General features: G+C 51.1%; 2 protein-coding genes across 4 annotated transcripts; one reads left to right on the forward strand and one right to left on the reverse strand.

Moving 5' to 3' along the window:
• Positions 1–5,228: 5,228 nt before the first annotated feature.
• GALR2 (galanin receptor 2) lies at positions 5,229–8,469 on the reverse strand. The gene is given in 3 exon segments (XM_080629293.1): positions 5,229–5,744; positions 5,747–6,425; positions 7,717–8,469. Coding segments are annotated over 3 exon segments (1,089 nt in total). The 5' UTR covers positions 8,046–8,469; the 3' UTR covers positions 5,229–5,663.
• Positions 8,470–12,320: 3,851 nt separating this feature from the next.
• SRP68 (signal recognition particle 68) lies at positions 12,321–27,403 on the forward strand (the record flags this gene model as incomplete). 3 transcript variants are annotated; one of them, XM_080629174.1, is made up of 16 exons in its annotated part: positions 12,321–12,513; positions 14,398–14,464; positions 15,327–15,440; positions 16,388–16,583; positions 17,359–17,441; positions 17,660–17,769; positions 18,117–18,199; positions 18,542–18,682; positions 22,111–22,209; positions 22,500–22,564; positions 22,889–23,048; positions 23,721–23,815; positions 24,059–24,188; positions 24,590–24,665; positions 25,587–25,639; positions 26,090–27,403. In XM_080629174.1, the coding sequence occupies 16 exons, from the start codon at positions 12,321–12,323 to the stop codon at positions 26,315–26,317; spliced, it is 1,893 nt and encodes a 630-aa protein (XP_080485300.1). In that variant the 3' UTR covers positions 26,318–27,403. The 3 variants fall into 3 exon arrangements, with proteins under 3 accessions (XP_080485300.1, XP_080485301.1, XP_080485302.1); XM_080629175.1 differs by lacking the exons at positions 12,321–12,513; positions 14,398–14,464 and adding an exon at positions 14,956–15,162; XM_080629176.1 differs by lacking the exons at positions 12,321–12,513; positions 14,398–14,464; positions 15,327–15,440; ... (3 more) ...; positions 18,117–18,199; positions 18,542–18,682 and adding an exon at positions 18,818–19,383.
• Between the last annotated feature and the right edge of the window lie 44 nt (positions 27,404–27,447).

Here is a 27,447-nt window from a genome sequence, read left to right on the forward strand (position 1 = left end):
GTTCAGGTTGGATATAAGGCAGAAGCTCTTCCTTGTGAGGGTGCTGAGGCACTGGCACAGGGTGCCCAGAGAAGCTGTGGCTGCCCCATCCCTGGCTTGTCCAGCTGCAGCTGGACCATTGCATGGTTCAAATCCTGATTGTCTCTGCTTGGCTGTTTCTCATGGGTCTGGCTGTGCAGGCTCACAGCTTCCTGCAGGGACCTTCCCTCCTGCTTTCAGAGCTCAATTGCTTGAGGAAGGCTGAGGCTTCAGTGCTAGCTGTTCCCTCTGCCAGCACTAAGAGCCTCTGCAGGCTGGCAGGCAGTAGACAGAGTGGTTTTAAGCATAAGCAAAGTGCTGCTGGCCTGCATGATGTGCAGTGTGAAGCCTGCTGGACCCACATGCTGACGCTGACCAGAAGGAGCTGGTTTCCATCTTCCTGGATCTGTTTCTGCCACCATAGTGGTCTGACCTGAATTTCTGTCTCCAGGAGAGGGGGTGGTATTGGTTGATGTGCTCAAGTTGAATCTGTAAATCATATTTTATTGCAGCCCATCCCGGGGCGAGGTGATTCACCTGAAAGGGTTGCAGGCAAAGCCAGGGGAGGGAAGGGGGAGCTTTGCCTCCAGCTTTTAAGGCTGTAAGCTGCCAGAGGGCAGATTGAGATTCTCTTAGGCAGAAGCTCTTCCCTGTGAGGGTGCTGAGGCGCTGGCACAGGGTGCCCAGAGAAGCTGGGGCTGCCCCATCCCTGGCCAGGTTGGACACAGGGGCTTGGAGCAAGCTGCTCCAGTGGAAGGTGTCCCTGCCCGTGGCAGGGGTTGGAACTGGATGAGCTTTAAGGTCCCTTCCAACACAAACCAGTCTGGGATTCTGTGATTTCTGGAGCATCTGAGCTTCAGTGTACAGGAGCTGGTGTCCTCCCTGTACTGATGTTCTTGTGCTCACCAGGCCCCAGAGAAGACAGATGGGACCCTTTATGGACTGCTATGGGGCCACATCCCATTCTCCAGAGGCTCCGGGAACATCTCTGCATGGCCTGTACTGAAAAAGGCATTTCTGGGCTCCGCTGTCAGCCTGTTCCCATGGGAAAGCTGGACTGGTCTGGAGCTGTGAGGAGCTGGACCAGCTCAGCTCAGAGGTGGGGAGATGCAGTCAGAGATGGATGCACAATGTCCCACTCCACTGTCCTGGTCTCTCTGTTACCAGCACCAGAAGTTGGCTGGGTTGTTTCCTACCACAGGGATCCCTTGTCCACATCTGGAGGAAGGAAGGGGGATAGATAAAGAGGCTACTGAGTCCTAGCTTGGTGGTAGCCATGCAGCAAGGAGGAGATGGAGGTGGTGAGTACCCAGGGGAAGAGACAGCTTCTGCTGCTCCCAGGTGTATGGCTCTTAGGTGGGAGCCCAAGACCCTTGTTTTCTCTGATCTAAAGGGAAAGCAGAAACTCTCAGTCTCTGTTTTGTAAATCCAGCCTCCCAGTTGCTGTTCCCACACCGCCTGTCTCTCCCCTGCACAGGGAATGGCCATGTGGAGGTAGATGGGATCTCAGCCTTGTTCCGGTGCCCACTGCAGTGCCCAGAGCTACTGAGGGAGCAGCAGCAGCTTCATCTGGAGCTGCAAGTCATGGGGTGGGAGCAGGGGAGCCCCTTGTGTCCCCCCCTCCCTTCCCGGGCTGACCTCAAGTGTCTGAGTGGCACCCGATGCTGTGCAGCATTGGGAAGCAGCTCCCTGTGCTCCTTGGCTTTTTATGGTAAGGAATGTTAGAGCATCCTCCTCAGAGCCCCCGTGGCAGCCAGCACCACCCGGCCCGGCTGAGCTCCTCACACCCCTGCAGGAGCTGAGACCATGGAGCCCACTGGGGGCTGAGCCCCCTCTGCTTCCCCCTTGGCTTCCTCCAGGGCTCCAAGTCCCCTCCTCACCTCCTGTGCTGCTCCAGCTGCTGGTGAATCCCTGACAGACTGGAGCAGGCTGGGGATGTGTCTCTGATTCCAGGGTTTTGGGCTGATCTCTGTCTCTGGGTTTTCTCAGCTGATGGTTTTGGGGCTGGGGTTTTTGAGCCCCAGTTCTCTGTGTTGGGTTTTTGTGCAGCAGGCCATGCTGTGGGGATGTGCAGGGTCTGGTGTGTTACCTGCTCCTGTGGCTTCCACTGATTTGCTCTGGGATGGCCAAAGGGGTTTGTCAGACCCTGCAGGGACAGTGGCCAGCTCCGGGGTCCCTGCAGTCCCCAGGGCTGCTGTGAGTGCAGTTTGCAGCCTGGTACAGCAGGTGAGGGTGGGAGGTTCAAAAGCCTCAGCCCCAAACCCCCTTTGGCTGCTCATGGGACCAGGGAGCAAATCTGGCAGAGGAAGTGTCTGAAAACAGAACAAAACCCCAGACGAAACCAGCTTCTTCAACTCCGCACAAAATCCATGTGCTGGACAGCTCACATTAACCCAAGGCTGCAGCCAGGTGCTCCTCAGCTCCCTGCCCACGGCTGGATGGGATGGAAGCTCAGTTCAGCCTATTTATGTTCCACTTCCAGTTGCATCCGAATTTATTAAGCTTTAACTGGAACAAGGGGACTTGTAGGGTTAAGATAAAACCTCCCAAGGGAATGGACCAGGAGCCTGTCCCTGCTCAGCTGGGAGGTGGCAGGTCATGATGCTCTTGTCTCCTCCATCTGGCATGTTGTTATTCAGGGGCACAGTCACTTACCATGGTGGGTTTGTGTTGGCAGCAATATCTTGTGCTTGCCCTTGAAGGGCTTCTCAAGGCATGGGCTTGGAGCAGAGCGGAGCAGGGTGATGGCTTCCTCCTCAGATGAACAGAGGCAATAGCAGATAAGCTGGAGGGTGGGTTTTCCCTCCATTGCTGTAGTATCATGTAATGATCCAGCAGCTGATCCAGGCTTCTCTGCCTACAAATGAGTAAGTACCAATGGATGGGGGAGGATCCATAACACAAGGAGAGCGGTTGCATATGTCACACTGCAGAGACCTGTGAAAGCCCAGCCCTTGCTGAACAATCATCACAGAGCCCCTTTCTGCTCCTGTGTGAGGGTGAGAGCAGCATGGGGTGTGTTGGGGGGATTTGGGATGCAGGAGGCAGGAGTGAGGTGCACCCCTAGGGAGAGCCTGCCCCAGCCCCATGTCACACTGGTGCTGCTGAGCAGTGACCAGAAATGAGCTGGTGCCCAGGTAAAGGGGATGCAGCAATGCTTTGGGCTTGGAGCTGAGTTGGGGTGTCCTGGGATGTGTCTTCAAAGCGCTCACAGGGGTGGCCAGGCAGCTCTAGAGTTAACAGGGGAGGGCAGGGCTCCATCTCCTTCCTTTGCATGTTTGTTTTCTGCTGTTCTTACAGAATCCCAGACTGGTTTGGGTTGAAGGGACCTTAAAGCTCATCCAGCTCCAACCCCTGCCACGGGCAGGGACACCTTCCACTGGAGCAGCTTGCTCCAAGCCCCTGTGTCCAACCTTGCCTTGACCACTGCCAGGGATGGGGCAGCCACAGCTTCTCTGGGCACCCTGTGCCAGCGCCTCAGCACCCTCACAGGGAAGAGCTTCTGCCTAAGAGCTCATCTCAGTCTCCCCTCTGGCAGGTTCAAGCCATTCCCCTTGTCCTGTCCCTACAGGCCCTTGTCCCAAGCCCCTCTCCAGGTTTCCTGCAGCCCCTTTAGGCACTGGAGCTGCTCTCAGGTCTCCCCTTCAGGAGCCTTCTCTTCTCCAGGCTGCCCCAGCCCAGCTCTCTCAGCCTGGCTCCAGAGCAGAGCTGCTCCAGCCCTCGCAGCATCTCCATGGCCTCCTCTGGCCTCGCTCCAGCAGCTCCACGTCCCTCTTGTGCTGCTGCCCCAGAGCTGGGTCAGGACTGCAGGGGGCGTCTCCCCAGAGCGCAGCAGAGGGGCAGGATCCCCTCCATGACCCTGCTGCTCACGCTCTGGGGGTGCAGCCCAGCACACAGACACAACCCCCTCCACACCCATCCCCAGCACTTGGCCTTTCTCCACAGGAAGCTTTTGCCTTTCAAACATTTGTTTTCCCCCGCTGTTATTAGAACCAGATCTTCCTGTCCCCATGCAAAGGGCCATAAATCAGCCACTGCCTCATATCAATAACCATGATATTTAGTCTAGGCCTGCTTACAGCATAAGTCACCAAGAGCAAGTGTATAAACAGCTCCATTACATAGGTCTGCATTTATCTCCCCTGCTCAACCCTTCCCAGCCAGGGCAAACACTGAATCAGGCACTCAAACACAGCCAACAGCTCATCTTCCTCCTGCCCTCACCCACCTCTGCTTGGAGAACTGATGGATCCCTCCCCAACCCTCTCCTGGGCACAGTTCTCACCTCACCCTGAGGATGCAGACTGTCCCACCACCCCTGCACTGCCCAAGGACAGGGGTCCCTGTGCTGGCACGGTTGGGGGTGCAACATCCCCCATCTGCTCAATGCCATCACAGAGGAGACACTGACCCTGCTCCCCTCCTTGCCTTCCCTGGACCTGTTTTCCTATTGCACACGGCTGCACCCACAAATCTCAACCTGAGATGCTGCAGAGCACAGAATCATAGAATCTGCTCTAGGGGAAGGTGTCCCTCACAGAGAAGAGCTTCTCTCTTATACCTAACCTGAACCTCTTCCATTTGTATCCTCGGAGGTAACCCCCATTCTCCACCCCCCCACAGCACCTGTGGGCCCCAGCACCCATCTCTCCTTTGCTGCAGCTTCTGAGGTGTCTCAGTGGAGCTGGACACGGCGCGTAGGATAAAGGGCTTTATTGAGGCTTCCCCAGCTGCCTGGGGTCCCCTCCCCAGCCCCACGCCATGGCCACAGGAAAGCTTTTCTCTCCTCCACAAGCACCTCGCTGGGTCTGCAATGCTGAGCCATGCCCAAGCTGGCTGCGAGCGGCACTGAGCCATTGATGCCCTGCTCCCCTTCCCCTGGCAGCACAACCTGTCCCGTGGGGCCATGGCTGTGTTCCTCCCACCCCACCGGCCCTTGGTGACCTCTGCCTGGTCTGCAGAGCCAGAGCCCTGCATGCACCCAATGGCCAGGAGGAGCCATGGACAGCAGCAGCACACGGTCATGGTGCTCTGTGCTCTCAGCACTCCATACTTGGGCTATGGATTTGTGTTCCAGCTTCCAGCCATGGGGAAACCTCTCTAAGCCACAAGCGCCAGGGAGCTGTGGCAGCCCAGCCAGCATGGGAAGGTTTCTGTCCTGATTTCTATGCTTCTCTCCTGGGTTTCCTACCTGAGCCAGGTTTTTGCCCGTGGGGCTGTGGCCAGGGGTTCCCTGGGACTCAGCTGCTGAACTGGGATACAAATGAACCAAGACTTCCCAAATGTCCCTAAAAGTGCACCCAGCTGGAAGTTGTGTTGGTAGGAGGGAGCAGAGCTTCCAATAGGCTCCAAGTGTAGATGCAACTGGGTGTAAGTCCATCCATGACAGGGGAACATGTGAGACACATGAGAGTTTGATCTCTGCTCTCAGCAAGTGCATGGTGGAAGCAAATCCTGCCCTTGGCTCCCAGCTTGGTTGCTTGGCTGAGTCTGTAGTCAGCAGCATCACTTTAACAGTTACGGTATCTGAGTGCATTTGAATGATAAAGGGTATGTTTTGATGCATTTCAACCCAAGACATAGCCCATCCCCAGGCCTGTGATACTGCAGGACACTGCAAAGCCGCGGGGTGGGAAGGAGCTCTGCTAGGTGATGCTGAAGGTGATGCAGGAGCCATCGGCTTCCTGCTGCTGTCCCACCAGCTCCGCTTTCCCCCAGGGCTGGCCTGGCCCCTGCAGCACAGGGAGGAGCGGCCGCCGCCGGTCACCTCGCTGAGCTCTGCCTCCGTGCTGACCGTGTTCGTCCCCTGGGCCACGTGCCCCTTGTGGGCTGGCTCCTGGTGCAGGAGGCAGATGAGGATCTTCTTGAAGCCCTTGCGGAAGTGTTTGGAGACCAGGGCGTAGACGATGGGGTTCACGCAGGAGTTGGCGTAAGAGATGAGATGTGAGAGGATGCGGAGCACGTACGTGGCGTGGTTGAGGGGGAAGTACCCGAACCAGACACAGAGGATGAGCAGGTGATGGGGCAGCCAACAGAGGCAGAACAGGACAGCTACAATGATGATCATCCTGGTGACCTTCCGCTTGGCCTTCTTGGCCTCTGACGTGTCTTGGAGAGGGTCCACGGACCTCCACAGGTAGTGAATAGTCCGCACGTAGGTGAGGCTCAGGATGAGCACCGGGATGATGTAGCTGAAGATGAAGGTGCAGATGTCCATGACCTTGCGCTGGGAGGTCTCCCAGATGGGGTGGCAGACGGTCAGGTTGGCCAGCTGGAACTCCTCGTAGTAGCTGAGGTAAGGGCCCGAGAAGATGAAGGAAAGCCCCCAGATGAAGCAGATGGCAGTGAGGGTGTTCCGGGGTGTCCTCAGCTCCCTCGAGTGCAGGGGGTAGCGGATGGCCAGGTACCTGCAGGGGAAAGGGACACGACTGCAAGTCCTAGGGAGGGCATGGGGAGCTGCTCCAGGCACGGGTTGGAGAAAGGGCACATGTGATGGACTTGAGCTTTCCAGGGCCATCAGTCACACAACTCATCCCTGGGGCTCCTCAGGGTCCCTGTGCAGTGGGTGAGGAAGAACCTCTCCCCCAGCCCTGTCCTGTCACCCTCTTTGCTCCCTTGTGGAGAGGATGGGGATGGTCTCCTTCCGTCCCTCTCCCTACTCCAGCAGATCCTCACTCCATCATCAGCCTGCCTGGCACAAGCGATAGCAGCAGTGAGGATATGAAGGCAGGAGCAAGCCCCCATGATCCCCAGGCACTGTGTTCCTCACACTGGCACATGCTGAAGCCCATTGCTCATCTTCAGTCCTGCAATTAGCTGGTTCCTTACACCCAAATCAGGGGGCTTGTGCGAGACCCCATTGCTTGACACCTCTGTTCCCCTCTGTGGGCTGTAGGAGATCAGCCCCTGGCTGTGTTTTGGGGGTGCTGTCCTGGGAGCCAGCATTGTGCTATGGACACATCCAGCCCTGCTCTGGGGCTGCCATGGCCCTTCCCAGGGGATTTGCATGGGGACCTTCCAAGTGCCATCACACAGGTTTCAGGCACTGATGGAGCAGCACCAGGAGCTCCCTGCCCCTCGATTGATGGGGACTGGTAACTCACCAGCTCTTACAGAGGTGACCTGGGTGAGGTGAGGCACAGGCAGGAGCCCCAGGCTGCCCTGCGCGGAGCTTCCTGGCTAAAACCCACCCTGAGCCAGGCTGGGACAGTTCCTGAACAAGGGACAGCACCAGGACAGAAAGGGGCTTTTCCCCACCCTCCCATTTTACTAGCAAAAGCAGTGTCCAGGCTCCAACATCCCAATGTCTGCTTGAGGTTTGCCTGCTTTGCCGTGGGCTGTTGGGAGGGTTGAGGATCTCTCCATGCATCCCGGGGCTGTGCAGGGCTAAGCTTTGTTTCCCTCTGGTTTTCCATCCCCCCCTTCAGCTGCCAGAGCCTGTGGATAAACCCCAGTCCTACAGCTTCAGGGTCTGAAAGCTTCCTCCAGCCGGGGACAGGGCTCCCAGGGCACCCTCTCTGCTGGACCCCATCCTCAGTGCTTGCATTTCCTTGCCATCATGGACTGGGAAACGCTGCGGGGTTCCCCTGGGAGGTCACAGCTTGGCTCCAGGGGATTCTCTCCCCTCTTCTGCCCGGGGGGATGCAGAGAAGGGGGAGATGTAGGCTCCAGGGAGAACCCCCCCTGCCCTTTTCCTACCTGTCAAGGGAGACGGTGGCCAGGGTGAAGCTGCTGGCGTACATGGTGAGGAAGATGAAGAAGTGGACGGCCTTGCACATGAAGGGTCCGAACACCCACCCTTCCAGGGTGTAGATGGTGGCTTGGAAGGGGACGCAGAAGAGGATGAAGCAGAGGTCGGCCACCCCCAGGGTGAGGATGAAGAGGCTGGTGGTGTTCTTCACCTGCCCGTTACACAGCAGCACGGCCAGGACCAGGCAGTTGCCCACGGTGCCGATGAGGAAGATGAGGAGGTAGGCGAGGGGGATGAGCACTGCCTCGGGCTGCCAGCCCGCGGCCGAGCTGTTCATGGCCGGAGAGCACGGGGCGTGAGCCGGGATGCACGGGAGAGTGGGGGCTGCACCGGGGGGCACAGAAGGAGGTGCACGGGGAAAGAGCAGGGATGCAGAGGAAAAGGAGTGCACGGAGACGTCAGCGGGGATGCATGCAAAGAGGGGAGTGAGCGTGGAGAGAGCAGGGATGCACGGGAGAAGGGGTGCACAGAGCGGTCAGCGGGGAGCGCACCAGGGATGCGCGGGAAACGGGGTGCAGAGGAGGCCCATTGGGGAGTGCAGCAGAGGTAGGGGGGGTGCAGCGCACCGGGATACACGGAAAGGGGGTGCAGGGGGACCCGGTGCCCTTCCCCTCCTCCCGGTGGCCGCTCGGCGCTGTCCCTCCTGCCGCGGGGGGCGGCTCCGAGGCGGCCGCTCCCGCCCGGCTCCGCTTCCAGCCGGGATAAACCCCGGCCGCGAGCGACGGCTGCAGGAGCCACCCCGCAGAGCGGGCAGAGGGGCTCGGGCCGGGGCCGGTTTGCTCCGGGGGTGTAAAATGTCTCTCGGTACCGCGACCCCCGGGAAGGGGCTGGGGCAGCCAGGCTGGGCACCCCGAAGGGACCCGGGCACTCAAAGCGGGCAGTCGGGGGCTTTTCCTTATCCCCGCCCTGCAGCAGGCACCGGGAGAGGGCCCGTCCCACCGCGGGGGCTGCGGGGTTGGTGTTCAGGAGCAGGGGTCTTCCCAGACTGCAAACGTGTCCAAATCATCCCGCACGCAGCTCAATCCCTGCCTCAAACAGCCCCGAGGTGAGCTCAGGTTTGGGGAGTGGGATCAGGTAATTCACTGCAGTGAGGACAAACCTTTAACACGCATCTGCCTGTAAACCCGCCTGGTTTATGCCTTCGGAGCTTCCATGGATGGAAGTCTCAGGACTGTCCGGTGCAATGAGTTCTCCAAGGACACTTCATCTGGCTCCAGACTGAGTTGCTTTGCTCCTGTGCACAGAGAAGTATTTAGTATCTCAGTCACTCCTCTGACCAACCCGCTCCTCAGCTGTCCTAATGGACGTTCACATCGCAGCCTGCGGCAGTGCTGGGAGCAATGGGGACAGACACAGCTCCGTGACAGTCTTGCCACCGTACATGATATGGAGCCCTTTCAGCCTCAGCAGCCCGCAGGAAGCCCCACAGAACCTGTTCCCGTTCAGCTGCGCAGATAAGGTATTGTCCTGGGTTCAGCAGTGGCAGTCAGTTTTTTGTTTTTCTTTCCTTCTTAGTAGCTGTTGCAGCACTGTGTTTTTGACTTTTGGCTTGGGAACAAAAAAAAACTGATAACACCGATGTTTAGACTGACCAAGGATTTTGTGAGTCTCATGCTCTGCCAGGGAGGAGGAGGGGCCGGGAGGAAGCGGGGACAGGACACCTGACCCAGACTGGCCAAGGAGGTGTTCCATACCACAGCACGTCATGCCAGGGGATGGAACTGGGAGCTACCCGGAAGGGCACGTCCCCTGGTCGGGCGGGCTGTCTTTTCCGGCGGGCGGTATCGTATTCTCTTCCCTTGTTATTTCTCTTGTCGTTGTTATTGTTGGTGGCGGCAGTGGTGATTTGTGTTATACCTTAGTTATTAAACTGTTCTTATCTCAACCCGTGGGAGCTGCATTCTTTTGATTCTCCTCCCCGTCCCTCCAGAAGCGGAGGGAAGAAAGGTGGGGGGGGGGGGGGGGGGGCAGTAGACTGCGTGGTTCTGATTTACAGCTTGGGCTTAAACCACGACAGGTATGTGGGGAAGCCAGCACACCACTTTGGTGCAAGGATGCTCCGCTCCTGCTGTTATCCCACAGGCAATAGCGAGAACCAGGAGCAGAGGAAAGCTCCATCCCATAGGGCATAAGGAGGTGCTGAGACACAGCAGTGCAGCTCTGCCTTCCTCTCCTCATCCCAGACTGGCCAAATGCCCTCCAAGAGTCACTCCTGAGGGCTGTGCCCCATCCCCATCCATGTCCATGGTGGTTGCAGGGCCAGCTCATGGGGAAAGGCAAGCCCCAGGGAGCTTTCACCCCGGCTCCCTTTCCCCTCCCATACTAATAATGAGACACTGGCATTTGGGCTGAAGGATGCTCGTGGTGTTTTGGTCTCCCTGGAGCTGCTGTCAGCCCACACAGGCGCCAGGTCTATCCTCATGCTACAGAGTACTAAAAACGAGGGAGAACACCCAGTTTTATCCCAAACACCAGCAACTTACAGCCCGTGATGGATGCAAAAATCAGGAGCAGGATCCCTCATCCAGGGAGGGATTCTGCTAAAGAAATTCCTGGCCCAAGATGTAGATGGGTTTTTGGGCAGGGGTGCAGCAGGCTGCGTATTTCCCAAGTGGGGCCAAGGGTGCTCCCAAGGGTGGCCGAAAGCAAAAGGCACGCAGGGCGCAAGGGCTGGTGGTGCAGGGTGCCCTGTGCACGGTGGGCAGTCTGTGGAGCTGGTGACACTCAGTGCATTTATTCCCCACAGCCCTCCCTGTGACCCCAGAGGCAGCTCAGCCCCACCTCCTTGCTGCAAGGCTCTCAACCAGGGCTCTTTGGATGCGGTGCCACGGGTCGGTGTTGCCCTCCTCTTCCTCCACCAGCTCTGCAGGAGGTACCCACGCACTGAGCCAGCAGCTGACACCTTTATTCTCCTGCTTACAGCCTGCAGAGGAGCAGCAGAGCCTTGTGCCAGCACAGGACGAAGGCAGCGTGGCAGAAAGTGCCTGTGATAAACCTGATGGATGCTCTGCCATGGGAGCTGGTCCCTTGGTGTGCGACGTGCACGTGTGTGCACTGGGGCATCTGAATGTGGGTGCTGCAGTGCCAACGGAATCCATGTCTGAACCACCGTGGCCGTGAGAGAGGAGCTGCTGTGTGTAAAACAGGCTTCAGCTGACATCTGCTTGACCCAAGAACAGTCCTGAAACACGCTTTGGTTTGGATAGGGGATGGTGGAAACCCAGAGCAGCCAGAAGTGACTTAAGAAGAGTTGCAGTGGAAAGCTGCAGCTTGAGGGCTTGAGTTTTCTTTCTCCCCTTTGAGCTTTTATGCCCTCAAGAGGGAAGGGGAGCTTTGAAATCTGACATAAGGGTCATAGCTGAGCCCTCTGAAGGGGAGAGGAGCCAAACTTGCTGCTTGCTGTAGCATGGCAGCAGCAAGCTGGTCCCACTGGCCCCAGAGCGGCACAGACAGGTTTAGGAGGATGAGTCCAGTGGGAGCTATCAGTGCAGCTTGTGATGCTCAGTGTTCTAATGGCTGTGTTTGCACAAGGATTTGGGATAGGTAGAGAGGAAACAGTTCGGTGTCTGTCCCTGAACAGGTATCTCTTAAGCTTGGCTCAAATATTTAAACCCTTTCTGCAGGAGGACGTGGTCTGAAATGTTTCCTTTAGGTTTATGCCTTTAAGCAGCTGCAGGGGTGGACTTGGGTGCGTTTGGGGCTTTTAAATAACAGCACAGGGTTTCTTCTCCCACCAGGTACACAGAGGGGGCAGAGGTGCTCCTGCTGCTGTGGTGGGAGATGGTGGCCTGAGGAAGTTTAAACCACTCGCCTAAGGGCTGCCCAGCCCCGCACACAGATCCCAGCATCATTAGGGCTGGAAGGGACCTCTGGACATCACCCAGTCCCAGGCAGGGCCACACAGGAACGTATCCAGGAGGGTTTGGGATGCCTGCAGAGAGGAGACCCCACAACCCCCCCCCGGGCAGCCCGTGCCAGGGCTCTGCCACCCGCCATGGAAAGTTCCTGCTCGTGTTGAGGTGAAACTTGTTGAGCTTTAGTTTCTGGCCCTTGCTCCTTGTCCTGTCGCTGGGCACCGCTGGAAAGGGTCCGGCACCATCCTCCTGGCACCTGCACGCTTGAAGGTGTCATAGGAAGATGCTAAGGGAAAGAGAAGCTCCCAGGGCCTGCCGCAGCAGCTGGGCACCCTTCGCCGGCCAGGTACAGCACTGGTCCCAGAGCCAGCGTGGATCTCTTCTCCTTTGCCCCGCAGCAGCCTGGGCGGAGCCCTTCCAGGCAGCCCCGGGGTTTGCAGGGACGCTGCAGCCATGGACCTGTCCTCAGCCCTTCCCTGGGATGCTTTGGGTAGCGAAGGTGCCACCAAAGGAGCAGGAATGGAGGTGGACGGCAGAGGAGGGGGCTGGGGAGGGGCGTCAGAGCCGGGAGGGCCCGATCCAGGGGATGCGTCCGGATCCTGCTTCCCCCGCGCTTCCCGCTGGGTACCAGCGCCTCCTCCGCGCCCCGGCCCCGGTCCTCCGCTATCCCATCGGCCCCCGCGCTGGCCGCGCTACCCATGGCATCGGAGCGCGCCTCTCCTGCCCCGGCCCATGATGCAGCGCGGCGGCGGCGGCGGCCCGGGCACAAGATGGCGGCGGAGCGGCAGGGCGGCCGAGGCGGCGGCGCCGGCGGCGCGGAGGAGAACAAGGAGAACGAGAGGCCGGCGGGTCCGCAGGCCGGGGGCCTCGGCGACAGCCTGGGCCTGGAGAGCATCCTGTGCCGCGGCGGTGGCGGTGGGGGGGATGGGGCAGGCCTGGCCCCGTGCGCGGCGGGGCGACGTGGCGGCCGCTGTGTGGAGCGCGGGGGCTCGCAGGCCGCGGGCAGGCAGGGCCGGCTCCGCTTCTCCGCGGGGCAGTCGCGGCCGAGCGGCGGAGGCTGCCGGCCCCTGTGCCAAGGCGGCGGCCGTGCCCCGGGGTGCCGGTGTGAGCGTGTCGGTGCGGGGTCTGCGCGAACCCGCGCCGTGCCCGGCGGGCAGGTTCGCGTCTCGGAGTTGTGAGTTCGTGCTTTACCTTTGCAGCTTCTCCTTCCGAAGGCGTAAGAGCCTTCAGAGCAGAGCTGTGCGCTGCGGGCTGAGAGAAGAGCTGATGATAGCGATGCTTGAAGTGGGTACTAGTGGATAAAGTAAATCTTAACGGGTGACGCTGAGGTGGCAAACCAGCTCCTCCAGGTTCAGCCCTTCTCCAGTCTGATGTGGCACATAGAGCTCGTGGTGTGCCTGTGCATGAAATTCTTGAAACTAGTCCAGGTGCACGGCTCTGATAGAGCTGAGCTTTATCGTTGGGTGAGAGCGAAACCCAAGTTTAGTTTAGTTTCCATTTAGTTTATGGCAGGTGTTGTAAAGTTAGTAAGTGTTGAGTAAGATGCAGGTACAGTAATGTCAAGATCACCTAAGTTAATGATAAGGTAAATAATAGAAGGGGTATGAATTCAGTGGGTAACTGCACAGGATAAAACATAATTGAGAAGAATCCTAGGTAGACAGCAAGGAGAAGGATTGCTGTTGAGATGTCGTTGTTTGACTTGTTTGTTCTACAAATACTAATTCAGTCTAATAACTTGATGCAGGGTTTTAATACTTCAGCTAAAGAGACTCTGTTAGGTGTAATTCTGAGAGAACACTTTGATAGACATCTGCCATTTGAACCTTTTTCTTAGGTGTAGTAACTTTCTCTGGATGGGTCACTGTATAGTCTGGCTTTGGTTTTGTGGAGTTCTTTTTGAAGCTCAAAAGGGAATTTTGTGATATAAATACATCAAGCACAGAGATTTCTTGTTTGTGGTGGAGATTTTAGTTCACAAAACAATCTGCCTTTTAAACTGATTTACTAGAACACAGCATGGTTTTCTTTGGTAGTGTAAGAACCATAGGCCTGTGAAGGGGTTGATGGTGAGAATCATAGTTTAGTGAATAAAAGTAGGTGAATAAAATAAGTACAGGATGCAGAGAAGTCAGCAAATATAGTGAAGAATGAAGAGACTGGATGGAAATCATGGAGTCAGGCCAGTGCATTCTGTCATGGAGTACTTACAGGAATGTGCAGTAAGACTGGAAATGTGTTGGAAAAATCTGTAGAAAACAAGTTCCCCCAACAGCTCTTTGAGGTTCTCTATTCAGAAAGCAGTTTGTGGAAGCAGTGTCCAGAGGCAGCAGTGATCCTGTTTTTCCTGAGAAATGGGATGTGTAAGGGCAGGAAAGCTGCTCTCTCTTTCAGCTTTGCCAACCAAACTGTGTCACAAGTGTGACTGGGAGGGGGTGTAGTGTAGGGTGGGGAGTTACGTTAACCTGGATGTGCCTGTTGGCAGAGCTTATTATGCTGAAAGGAGCTCTAGAAACAGCAAGACTCTGGTGGTTGTCTGTGAGAGGAGCTGCTTGTGGTGTGTCTTTGTCCTGGCCTTGATGACAGTCATAAAGCTCTGAAGTAGGCAGTGGAGCCCATGAGGTCTTCTGGGATCATCAGTTGTCTCAGCTGTGCTTATTTGGGAGGGTTTTGGGTGCCCCTCTGCTCCTCGAGAGTTCCCTTCCCTTGTGTTTGGGGTGAAATGAAGAACTGGTGACAGTCTGTGCTGTCAATCTGCCTTAACACAAGTCCCAGTCCTGCAGATAGTGAAGGAGTCTCAGCAGCAGCACGGTTTACGACATGGAGACTTCCAGAGGTACAGGTAAGTAAACAGTGTGGGTGGCTTGGAGTTAACCAGTGGGACTTGGCTTTCTTCATTTAGAATGCAAACTCACTGTAGCAGGCATCAAAAATGATCCACCACATAAATACCCCTTCACAGGTTGCTTCATGTGAAGTGACATGTTTTTTCATGTGAGATACTCTGTGCTGTGGTTGTTTCATGTAGGAGGTTACAGACTGGCTCTTACTTTTGCATTGCTTTTAAAAGCTTGTTTCTTAACACCTCACTCGTAATCACTGCACGCTTCCAGAGGTGTGTGTTCGATAAACGTACATAAAGCAAATAGACAGGGGAGCGTCATTCTGATTTTTTTAAGATCAGGAGTTATTACATGTATTACCTTTCTTGTGTTCTATTCTAAGAGGGCTGACAAGAAAGCTGGAGAGGGGCTTTGGACAAGAGCCTGTTGGGGACAGGACGAGAGGGAATGGCTTTAACCTGCCAGAGGGGAGACTGAGATGAGCTCTTAGGCAGAAGCTCTTCCCTGTGAGGGTGCTGAGGCGCTGGCCCAGGGTGCCCAGAGAAGCTGTGGCTGCCCCATCCCTGGCAGTGTTCAAGGCCAGGTTGGACACAGGGGCTTGAAGCAACCAAGTAGAAGGTGTCCCTGCCCATGGATGAGCTTTAAGGTCCCTTCCAACCCAGACCAATCTGGGATTTTATTAACCACTGGTTTACAGGTAATTCCTGAACTACTTCTTACCATATATCATATGGAGTTCTTAGTTGTTAAAATATTGGCTGTCACAGCCTTTAGTCCCTTTTTTTTTCCAGTTGGAGAGAGCATTAAACAGAAACAGAGTTGTTCTTTGGCCAGACTGACTGTTAGTTGCCTTTCCTTTAGGGGTTACTGCTCCCGTAGGCTGAGGCGGCTCCGGAAAACTCTCAACTTCAAGATGGGAAACAGGCACAAGTTCACTGGGAAGAAAGTAACTGAAGAGATTCTCTCAGACAACAGGTACCCTCGCTGGATGGAATTGAGCACTCAGTACATCAGTGAATAGTTTCTTTTCAGTAATTCCTTTTCGTGTGGGTGTGGTGGAAAACTGTTCTTTACAATGTAGTCAGAAAGGTTTCTTCTTGGAGACGGGTGGTGTTGATGTTAATAAAGACAAAAGTTCAGGCTGCAGTGTGGGGGGAAAGGCACTGCTGGGATCCTGCTTCATCATGTGAACAAGTGGGAGAAGAGGGAGCAGCAGCAGCCAGTTCCTTCTCATCCCTCATAGTTGCTAAAATGGGTTCTTTTCCATAATCAGTAAATCACTTTGGTACTGCAGAAGAAATGCTTCTTCAGATCTGTTGCAAGGTGGCCATGTGGATGCTGAGAACATAAATGGGGCAGCGAGTGAGGGTGTGGTTGGAGACATCATCCCCTTTGAATAGAAATAGTGGAAGTTTTACTTTAGATTTTCCAAATCTGGCACAGTGCTTCTCTGATAAAGTATGTGGAAAGTAGCCAGGATCTTGGGCTCATTTCCCACCTTTTAGAAGCACTTGAAATGTCATCTTATCTTTTCCTGTGGGGAAAAGAGAGCAGGATGCTGTCTTCACCTGTGTTGTTAAGAAGCTAGATGCCTTATAGCGTTAGCTGTAGGGAGAGCAGATGTGTTAACATACGTTGAACCAGTTTGAAGAGCAACCTAAAATCATCAATCCCTTAGTAATGTCTGTGGTGCTACAGAATCATATCAAATTCTCTTCCTCAGCTGGGTAATTACATTTCTGCAGGGAGAAATAGAGTAGAAATCAGTGAGGAATAACACAACTTTGTGTGCTTAAGAGGTTAAGAACTAAAAACATCCACCTTTTATTAACGAAGCTGAACTTGTGCTACCAAACTTTGCAGATGTGATGCAGTGATACCTGCTTCAGTGGTACTATTCTGTCATTAAACATCCTCTGCAGGTATTTGCTGTTGATCCTGATGGACGCAGAGAGAGCCTGGAGTTATGCCATGCAGCTGAAACAGGAAGCAAACACAGAGCCCCGCAAAAGGTTCCACTTGCTGTCTCGCCTGCGCAAAGCTGTGAAACATGCTGAGGAGCTGGAGAGACTCTGTGAAAGTAACCGAGTGGATGCCAAGACAAAGCTGGAAGCTCAGGTAACCCCTGATCCTAGGATCTTCTTTCACAGCAAAAGTTGAATAAGAAACCTTTGGATTTTGGGTAGATTATGCCCATGGCAGGGGGCTTGGAGCTAAATGATCTTAAGGTCCTCTCCATCCCTAAGCATTCTGTGATTCTCATATAGCAGTAGATAATCCAGACTGACTGATTCTCAAACTGGGTAATGTCTTCCTTTGAATAGCTTGGATTTATGTTAATGGAGCTGCTGGAATTGCAGAAATAACCAGTGGCACCAGCCAAGATAAGGATCTGGTGTTTACAGGATCAGTGTATCAAATGATAGTCCTTGCTTTGAAACTTTTAAAAGTAAAAGGAATTGAGAGAGGCTTAAGATGGTGCAACACAGCCTAAGAAACTACGCTTTTTTATTGCGTTCTTTATTTGCTAAATGCCTTAAAGTAGCCACCTAGGACACAAGACTTGTGGCTTCAGTTCCTGGCACACAGAAAGCAGCTGTGTTATGACACAGCACAAAACCCCAAAAGTTCTTTGGCATTAGTAGGCCATGTTGATTGCCTGACAAGCCAGAAGCATCTTTGCTTTCATCTCCTTAGAAATGTAGCTGTGTCAGTTAAAAGAAAGGAAGGTGGGTAGCTGGTAATCCACAATCCAGTGTTCTGTGGGAAGACCAGATGAAAAGGACAGGGCTTAGTCACTGACAGTAGGCATCACAGCAGCCCTCATACTCCAGGTTGTACAAGCTAGGCTGTCAGTCTGGGGAAAGTTAATTTGTCCTTGTGCTGTCTGCAGGCATACATGGCTTACCTCACAGGGATGCTTCGTTTTGAACACCAGGAGTGGAAGGCAGCAATGGAGGCTTTCAACAAATGCAAGTGAGTTCCTCCCACTTCACCAACTTCATTTAGTAAATAGTACTGGACCAGTCTAATAAGTTTATGTACTGTATGTACAGCAACTCTGGGAGTTGCTTACATGTAACACTGAGGCACTACTGAAGAAGTAGCATCCTCCAGAGACATAAACTCTTCCCTTAAGATAGCATCTCACAAATGACACAATCTGCAGTGTTAATATTTATCCTCTGCTGTAGGACCATATATGAGAAACTGGCCAATGCTTTCACAGAGGAGCAAGCTGTGCTGTACAACCAGCGTGTGGAAGAGATCTCACCCAACATTCGCTACTGTGCCTATAACATTGGTAAGGAAAGGGGGTACCTTGTCTCCAACACAGAGCAGGGCTTGTTCATGGGAAAGGAATAGTGGCTTGATAGTTAAATACCAATCTAAATGACACTGCAGTGAGTCCATAATACTTTGGGCAGATTCTGCAACATTCTGGGTCAGTTTAGCAGTGGAGGAATGTACTTACTTTGCAGCATGTGGTTTTGTATAACAGGACAGAATATCAGTTTGCAGGAGTTTGCTTATAAAGTCAGAATGAAATTGCAGATTTTGTCCCCACATTGCCAGTATAACACCTATTGATGAGCTTTTCTATATTAAAACAGTTGGTGAACTTAGATGTTGGTTTGCTCATTCTTTCAGGTGACCAGTCTGCCATGAATGAGTTAATGCAGATGAGACTGAGGTCTGGTGGCACAGAAGGCCTTCTTGCAGAAAAACTGGAGGTAACTTATTTGCATGGTTCAAGTGGAAACATTATCACTCTGTTGAGCATAAGTATTGCTGCAGCACATCACTCAAGAGCCAAAACACATGAGAGGAAAGCGAGCAAAGCCCTGGTCTCTATGGGAAACCACACTTTTTCCTTGGAGCAGCCTGGTCTAGTGGAAGGTGTCCCTGCCCATGGCAGGGGGCTGGAACCTGATGATCTTTAAGGTCTCTTCCAACCCAAACCATTCTAGGATTTATTCTACAATTTCAAAATAGTCATGGGTAGTATGAATTTGAGAGTCTGGATTTTGGCTACCTTAAACTTCAAGCTCCTAAATTCAGTCCATTCTGTACAGGCACTGATTACTCAGACTCGAGCAAAGCAGGCAGCCACGATGAGTGAGGTGGAGTGGAGAGGAAGAACTGTCCCAGTGAAGATAGACAAAGTGAGGATCTTCTTGCTGGGGCTGGCTGACAATGAAGCAGCAATTGCTCAGGTAACTCAGAAGCCATCTCCAGTGCTGGTGTTCTGACCTTTGTTATTTATTATCTTTCTTTCAGTGTGCAAGATAATACGTGATACTTCGACCAAAAACTTTGAATAATCTTTCTTCAAACTTGAGGTTGGAAGGCTGAAAGTGAGAATATTGACTGTAACCCAAAGCTGAAGTCTCAGTTGGGGATAGCACCCACAATGTGGTAGTAGTAGTAGCCTGAGAGGTCTGTTCTGAGCAATAGTGCTCTTCTGAACACTGTGCTGCCCAGAAGTGCTACCTTTCAAGTGATAACCATTATTATTTGTAAGTCACTTGGATATGAAGGTTCCAATCTTAAGAGTAATTTCGTTTGGAGTTGCTGTTCTAATTTCTCTAAGTATCTTGCTGAAATGCTCCAACTTCAGAGCACCCCAAAGAGATGTGTCTGGATCATGGCTTTTCAGCACCAAAAGTACTTTGCCAGGTGAAGCAGGTGCTGTGAGATCTACAGCGTTCTCTTCTTGACTTACAAATCCTCCAAAGCAAGAGGAGGATTACTGAATGTCAGGATGTGAATCATCCTCAAATGTAACAGCTCTGGAGCACTTGCTGGCACATACTATGTGTGTCTTCAGTATTGCAGCCAAGTTTTCTGCATGGGGCTTTTTACCTTGGAAGTGGTGCCCAGATGGTGTATTTTGCTTCCCAGTGGCTGCATACAGGTAGTGAAAGGATCTTTTTTTAACAATTGTTACCACTGAAAATGGGGTTTTTTTTCAGCATCAAACCTCATTCATCACCAGGAGAATGATGATAATAAATAGAACTTTAATAAGAAAATGAAGGCCCTGCAGAGCAATAAGGCCAGTGGCCAGGAGCCAGAGATAGTGTTAGGAAGATAGTGTGAGTAGAGTAAACTGGTTATGGCTGAGGAGGAAGCATTGATGTTTACCAGTCTTGTCCTAGTGTTCTGAATTGAAAGGTGCTACGTTTGTATTGTTGGTAGGTAGTACATTGGTATGACCAGCAGGTGGAAGTGCAGCTTAGGCTTCAGTGTCCCCTGTTAAACGTCCATCCTGCCAGGCTAGCAGTTAGAACTTTCAGTTTAGCTGCCCTCTTTGTCCTGTAAAGCTGTGACAGAACAGTGATGTGAATTTGTTTTCTTCTTGCTTTGTGTTCCTTGGAGGCCCTGAGTAAACACAGGAGTTTTGTGTAACCGGATCACAACCAGCAATGGTGAGAGCTGAGCAGGCAGCAGCAGTATTTACATTCCTAGAGGGATAAAACTTGGCTTTTTGAAAGCAGTGGTGGCAGCTGTGGTGGGCAGCCGAGCCTTAGCTAAATGCACTGTGGTTCCTGAGACCTTAGGCACCTTCTGCTAGTCTTCACTAAGTTGAAACCCTGACATAAGAGCAGTGCTGCTCAGGGTTTGATTAGGAGCAAACACAGATTGGGTGTTGTGGGTAAAAATGCAGATTCTCAGTGCAGTTATACCACTGCCTTCAGTGTACTGGTAACAGAAACAGAACAAATAAGCCAAACTGCAGTATGACTCCACATTTAAAATTACTTATGTCAGCCCTTTTGTAGAATTGAGTGCATGACTTCCAGGGCCCATTGACTCCCACCAGGAAGAAAGGAAAAGGCTAAAGGGCAGAGTGATGGAAGGGTGCTCCTGTCTGGTATTGCCTCAAGGATTCTGTGGACATCTCTCTAGTAACCAGGACTGGTGGTAAAATGAGTGGTGATAACATTCAAAGATGATGCACAATGATTTAGAACAAAGGAAAAGTAGGAAGTGAGCACTGCTGGGCTTTGAAGAGTGGGTTCAGTGAGATCAGTTCCCTTGACCCCTTTAAGAAGAACCTGTGCTGTTCTATCAGGCCACTTGAATCACCAGCCACTGCACTTGTATCTCAGTTTTATGATCTGCTATCTCCCAAATCAGAACATAGGTGTATTTTTGCATAGAATCAGCTGAACCTTGGGAATTTTTGCTTAGAAAGGAAAGCCTTTGTTTCACTGCATGGCCCAGCCCTTTCCCTGTTTGTGCTTGACTGATGATCCAGCTCTGTTTTCGTTTTCGTACAGCGCAATTGCTGTGCTGCTCTGGGTGAGGTTGAGAATGCTGTCAGACTCGTCCCTGCATATTCTCAGGAGTCAGTCCCACCTTAAAACTGGCAGCAAATCTTGCAAAAAAAAGCCTTCATCTCAGGTCAAAATACCTGAGGCTTTGTGAGGGAGTAAAATTAACATTCCTTAATGGCTTTGCAAACCCGAGAAGAGCAGAGACTGCAGAGCTCTGTGGAAGATAAACAAGTGAGTGTGGGTTTAGAGAGCTTTTTTTTCATTTGGACAATTGCAAATTGATTGCAACAAACTTTATCTTATGCTGTTACATGATGTGGAAGTGATTTAACACAGTGCAGATACGCTTGAACCTCTCCTTCGATTGCTTAAGGTCGAGGTTTGTTTCTGGGCAGTTTCCTCTTACTGAACTTAAACAAGGGGAAGTTCAGGTTAGATGTAAGGCAGAAGCTCTTCCCTGTGAGGGTGCTGAGGCGCTGGCACAGGGTGCGCGGAGAAGCTGTGGCTGCCCCATCCCTGGCAGTGTTCAAGGCCAAGTGGGACAGAGCCTTGGGTGACGTGATCTAGGGTGAGGCATTCCTGCATATGGTAGGGGGTTGGAACAGGATGATCTTAAGGTCCTTTCCAACCCAAACCATTCTATGAATCAGTAAGAGCCTTGTGATCCCCATCTGATTACCTTCTCAGTCACTTGTATGGAAGTGGAGTTTGGGTTTGGGTGCGCTGTTTAATTGTGTACATGATATACTAGTTCATCAGGCAGGGCTCAGGCTTCAACTTGCTTTTCAGAAGTTGTTTTCCAGTTTTGGCTGCGGGTCAGAAAGCCAAAAGCAGCTTCATTTTCTGACGGAACTTGTGGTGACAGCAGAAAAGCTCTGGGTCACTCCTGCTATAAACTGCAGGCTGACTTAAAAAAATGCTTCAAACAAGCAAATTACTGAGCATTACTGGAGTGGGAGTGTAGAAAAGATAATCATCTACATGTTGTTACCACATGAGAGGTGAAATCAGCATAACAAGAGCAGTCTACCTTGGCTGTTTGCCAGGTCAATAATGCTCAGCTGCTCTTGTGGTGCTGGGCCTTTCCCACAGTGCAGTCCAGCCCCAGCTGCTGCAGGGATGAAGTGGTCAGAGCTGTGTGTGATAGGCCTTCAGAGCTGCTGAATTCTCAGCACTGACCATGTTCCCCACCATTTGCCTCCTAGAACATACTGCAGACAGGTACAGATTGGGGTTCTAGCTGTCCATGGATCTTGAAGCCATCATTTGGGAGAAACTTTGCTTAATCTCAGTTAATTCTTGCATCATGGGATGCAAAAGACAGTAATTTCTAATCTGTTTTCTCTTTCCTTTGCTCTTAGGCAGAAAATGAGGAGACAAAGGAACGTTTGTTTGAGTCTTTACTCAGTGAGTGTAGAGATGCCATCCAGGCTGTCCGGGAAGAGCTGAAACCAGACCAGGTAAACAGCAAGCAGCAGTGGTTCTACTTTCAAAACACAGCGTTTCTTTGGGACTAATTTGTTACTGTTGAGCTTGCTTAACAGTAAAAGTGACTGGGATTCCTTGAAGAAAAAGACACAAAAGAGTCAATACCTTTGATTTTATTCTCTTTAGAACTGGAGTGAATAGCAATGTGAAGCCCTCATTCTTCTGTCTGGAAATGTGTTCTAACTCCCTGGTTTACCCAGCTGTTGAGTTGTTTCTGATGTTTTAAGTAAATTGTGCACTTGTTTGTCCCCAATTTCTGCAGAAGCAGCGGGAGCACTCTCTGGAAAATGATTCTGGGAAGGTGTCCAACATCCAGTACTTACATAGGTAATAGTCAAACATTGCTGCCTGTTTTAGTGTGAAGAAGCCATGGTCTTATGTCAAGGTTTTATTTCTGTTTGGTTTTGCTTTTATGGTTTTTTTTTTTTTTGTTCTGGGCCTCTCAGTCTCAAAGGGTGACTGTATGTATAAGAATCTGATTCATGCAGCACTGAAAACATTTTACTTAAGACTTTCATGTTGACCTTTCACATGGGGTTTTTTCTGTACTAGTATCAGCTTAGACTTGGGGGGGAAGTGTTCTCAGAACAAAGAGCAATGTCTGAGTAGCTCTGACACTCTGCTAATGGTATTTTATCTTTCATCTTTTAGTTATTTGACCTACATCAAGCTGTCAACAGCCATCAGGCGCAATGAGAGCATGGCAAAGTCTCTGCAGAAGGCCCTGCTGCAACAGCAGCGGTCAGAAGAGGATGGCAAACGCACACCACGGCCTCAGGACCTGATCAGGCTTTATGATATCATTCTGCAGGTAGTGCTGGGAAAGCAAATCTTAATTCTTCATATTAACTGGAGAACTTTGGTACAAGAAGCTGTTGTAGGAAATAGAGCCCATGAAATCTGAAGAGCAGCTGAGTACCTACAGTTGAAAGTGTTCAACATCTACATGAAACACAAACCCCCTCTTCTAGCTGTGAACAGAAAATGCTCCTAGAATGGGTGCCTTTGGTTGTACACTCTAATGCAGTTTATAACTAGTTTTTCTCACTGTTTTATACAGCACCCTGATAGCTGCCTTTAATTTCTGCTGGCCAGAGAAAGTAGCAGCTGCAACTGCTGAAAATGTACTTGTTCTTCATAAGCAGTTTTTCAATTTCTCACATAAGTTTTCTCTGTGGGAGCCTGTGACTGAAGCAGTTGTGAATGGGAAAGGGAAATGCCTTATGAAGGAATAACTTCATGTGAAATCTGAGGAGTGTTTGTCCTAATTCCTGTTTGTGTCAGGAAATCTGTCCTGAGGGCAAACTTGCACAAGTTTCAGTGGGTGTCCTTCAAAAGGTTAGAGTACTGACAATTAAAAACTGGAAACTATTTCCATGGGAGCGTACTGTTGACTTGTTGAAAGGGGCAACTTTCTCTTACTCCAGCAGATTCCAGAGGAAAACAGTGCCCATGTTTGTTACTCTGACTCTCTTTTGCGCAGAACCTTGTGGAACTGACACAGCTTCCTGGTCTAGAAGAGGACAAGAACTTCCAAAAAGAGATTGGATTGAAGACACTTGTGTACAAGGCTTACAGGTGACTGAGAAACAGCCAGGTTTTCTTTAGCGGGCATTAACATCTTCAAAGGTTGTTATTCCAAAGCTGTATGGGCTGTATAGGACACTGATGCAGTTTCCTCAGCCCTGTTGTGAAATGAAAACTGGATACTAAGGGGAAACTGGCCAGTGCTGCTTAACAGTGTGCCCTGTTATCAACCATCTGAGTTGGCAGAAGGTGTGGGTAACAAACATGTCAAGGATCCACTCTTTATTGTTGCAGGTGTTTCTTCATTGCCCAGTCCTATGTCCTGGTGAAGAAATGGAGTGAAGCTCTTGTTTTGTATGAAAGAGTGCTGAAATATGCCCGTGAAGTTCAGTCAGGAGCTGGAGCTTACACGAACAGCTTGAAGGTAGGATCCCAGTCCCAGACGTAGGGGGGAGCTGAAGTTTATGAACAAGCTTTGTCCTGGTATTTATTGTCAGTTAAGTGCCAGGCCATTACAGTTCAAGACTGATCTTTAGGGAGAATAATACAAGTGTGACTTCTTGGCTCATTGTAGTAGAGACTTTCTATGAGGTGGAGAGGCAGACTTGCTGACACAACTCTATAACCATTTCCACTTCTTCTCTTGTGCATTTTCTATTACACAACTTCTGTAGTGCCTGAAGGGCTGTAGCTTTGCCTCTTCTGAGGCGGCTTATCAGCACCAGGACTTAATCTCTTAGTTCTTGCTTTATCAGGTTTAACCTTTGTGCTAACTCTTAAACTGGTATATTTCAGGCTCTCTAATAATTGTCTTTAATGATCTAGGAGCTGCCTGATGTTCAGGATCTGATCACTCAAGTCAATGCTGAAAAGTACTCCTTGCAAGCGTCAGCTATACTGGGTGAGTTGCACAATTATGCTGGAGCTTGAACATCCCTTCATTCCTCTTGCTTCATTTCTGAAGTTCCAAATGTTTTTCCACTTCACTCTGATCTGTGTAGACCCTGCAAGACGTTTTTTCACCCTCCCAGTTCTGGGTTCTCCTAGCATTGTGTAGTGCAGCTAGACAGGCAGTGACCAGACCTTTGGCATCTTGCTCCCTGCCCAGAGATATAAAAACACTTCTTGAGGATTTGCCCCTGATTGGTAACCTCAGAACACTCTGTTTAGGGTTTAATTTTTAGGCTACAAACAAGGCCAGGTTGCATGGGGTTTGGAGCAACCTGCTCCAGTGGAAGGTGTCCCGGCCGGTGGCAGAGGGTTGGAACTGCATGAGCTTTAAGGTCCCTTCCAACACAAACCAGGCTGGGATTCTATGAAGTTGACCTTACTCATCCCAGTTCTGCCCAGCTGGAAGAGCTGCTGTGAAAGGGGAGAGCAGTGATGTTCTGTGCCAGTGCTGATCACGTTAACAGAACTTTGGGGAATGGGTGAACTGTGTGATTCTTGGGCTGTTGTTTTTGCTGTGGCTGCTGCTGGACAACCAACATAAGTAATGGATTGTGTTGTCTTTTATTGCCTAAATGTTACTTTAACAGACCCCACTAGGGTCTTTTCATCATCTCCTGCTTTGCGCTTAACTCAAAATCTGTGCTTTCAGGAGCTTCTCACACAATGTGGAGGAGCAGCTTTCCATCACTGGAGAGCTGGGGTGGCTGTAGATTCTCTTAGTCTAGAAAGCAAGTTGATTCTAATGAAAATACTGTCTTGTGTGTCCCAGAAAGCAAAGCTTATAGCTAAGCTTAGGGGCCAGCTGGGACAGGCTTACTTTAAGCCAAGATCTACTCTCTTTATTCTTACCACTTCTTCCTCAATCTTCCAGATGCAAATGATACTCATGAGACTGAGTCTCCATCACAGGTCAAGGATGGCAAGGTAAGAGCTGAGAGCTCAGGCAAATTCCAGTAAGGTCCTTAATGACCATCACTTTAACCTGTTACCTGAATGTCTCTTACAATTGGATCAATTTCCTGCTGATGGGAGTTTGGTCATGACCAGTGTATTTAAAGGACTTTGTTAGACCTGTTTTCCTTCTGCAAGTCCTGCAGGTGGGTGATACAGTGGGTTCCTTGGGTAGGCGCTAGGCAGCTGCTTGCAGCTTCTAGTGTGGCATCTTTTGGTTTTATTTAGCTTTACCCTGTGCATGGGAGGGTTTTCCAGAGATCCTGCAGTGATGTTTTGACAGGGGTTTGAATAATTTTCAGGGACCTGAAGGAACTTCAGCTTCTATTGTCTCAGTCCCTGCTTAACCCCCTTTGCTTGGTTGACCCTTGTCATCTTTGATTTGACGTGTTTGATTTGTTTTTCTGCACTGGTCTCTTTCAGCCTCTCTCGGAACGGTTTGAGACTTTCTGTCTGGATCCTTCCCTTGTCAGCAAGCAAGTCAGCCTCGTGCACTTCCCTCCAGGCTTCCAGCCCATTCCATGCAAACCCTTGTTCTTTGACCTGGCCCTTAATCACGTTGCTTTCCCACCTTTGGAGGACAAGGTGGAGCAGAAAGCCAAGAGTGGCCTCACTGGATATATAAAGGGCATCTTTGGATTCAAAAGTTAACCAGGGCCCTCTGAGGAACAGAGGTTTAATCCTGTATTGAAGGAAAAGCTCCAACAGGTTCTAAGGACACAAATGTCTGCATCTGAAACCAACAAAGGGAAGTTTTACCATCTTCTTCCCTGTGTTCTGTGTCTATGTCTGTGCACTTACATTCTCTCCCAGTGTATTAAAGACAAAACAATCTCTTACATGTACACTATCAATAGCTGAAAATAATCTGAAGCACAGAGAAATTCCATCCTGCTTGGAGGAGCTGGAGCTTGCTTTGTGACTGGTCAGGGCCAGTACACATCTACTTACCATGGACCAGGGCATAGGTACAATTTGATTCCTCCCTCTGCCCCATTATTTGACATTATAAATTGGTATTCTGGTCTAGAAATTGGGGTGTGATGGGGAACCAGAGGCAAAAGTACGTGCAGAACTAAAGCAGCAAGGTGAAGCTGCCTGCAGGACAAGAAACAGTAGTCAAGGGGGATAACTTCTTTTTGGCTCCCTGAAGTCTCTGTATTGTTAATCAAACAGAAATGACAAAATAGAGCTTCCTTATGGGTAAGGATGGCAAATACCTTCCCAGATGTTAATGGTTACCCCAGTTTTGGTGGAGTATAACCTAAATTTGTACTCTGAGCCAAAAGAATCCTCCTTATTTGATACACATTTTGTTAACCCCCCAAATAGAACCTATTCCTGCAAGGCTTTTCATGGGAAACCAGCTGATGGGTGGCTTTAGAAGTCGCTACGTGCTCTTCATGGGAACTTGGGTCTCTCAGTGTTCGTTTTGTCTCTGATCTAAACCTTGCCTGAAAACAAGAAGGCCTTTTTCTGGAGTCCGTTTGTTGCTTTTTTTCCTCATCCTCAGGCAGGAAATACACCTGAAATGAGAAATCTGCAACAAGAGACCAGAAGGTTTTTGAGTGATGGATCTTCTCTGTTGTGCCACACAGCTTTTTTATAAAGCACCTGGGTGCTCTGATGAAAGGCACTTTCACAATGGGGTAATTCCATAATTGTGATCAGTGAAACGGGAAGAAACCCCACAGCACATGGGCAGAACTGTTCCTGAATAAAGAATTTGGAAGTTTCCACCAGCAGTGGTTGGGTTTTCACTCGCTCTGTAGCTGGGAGGG

This window comes from Psittacula echo, assembly GCF_963264785.1.
Source record: "Psittacula echo genome assembly, chromosome: 14".
NCBI classification, from domain to species: Eukaryota; Metazoa; Chordata; class Aves; order Psittaciformes; family Psittacidae; genus Psittacula; species Psittacula echo.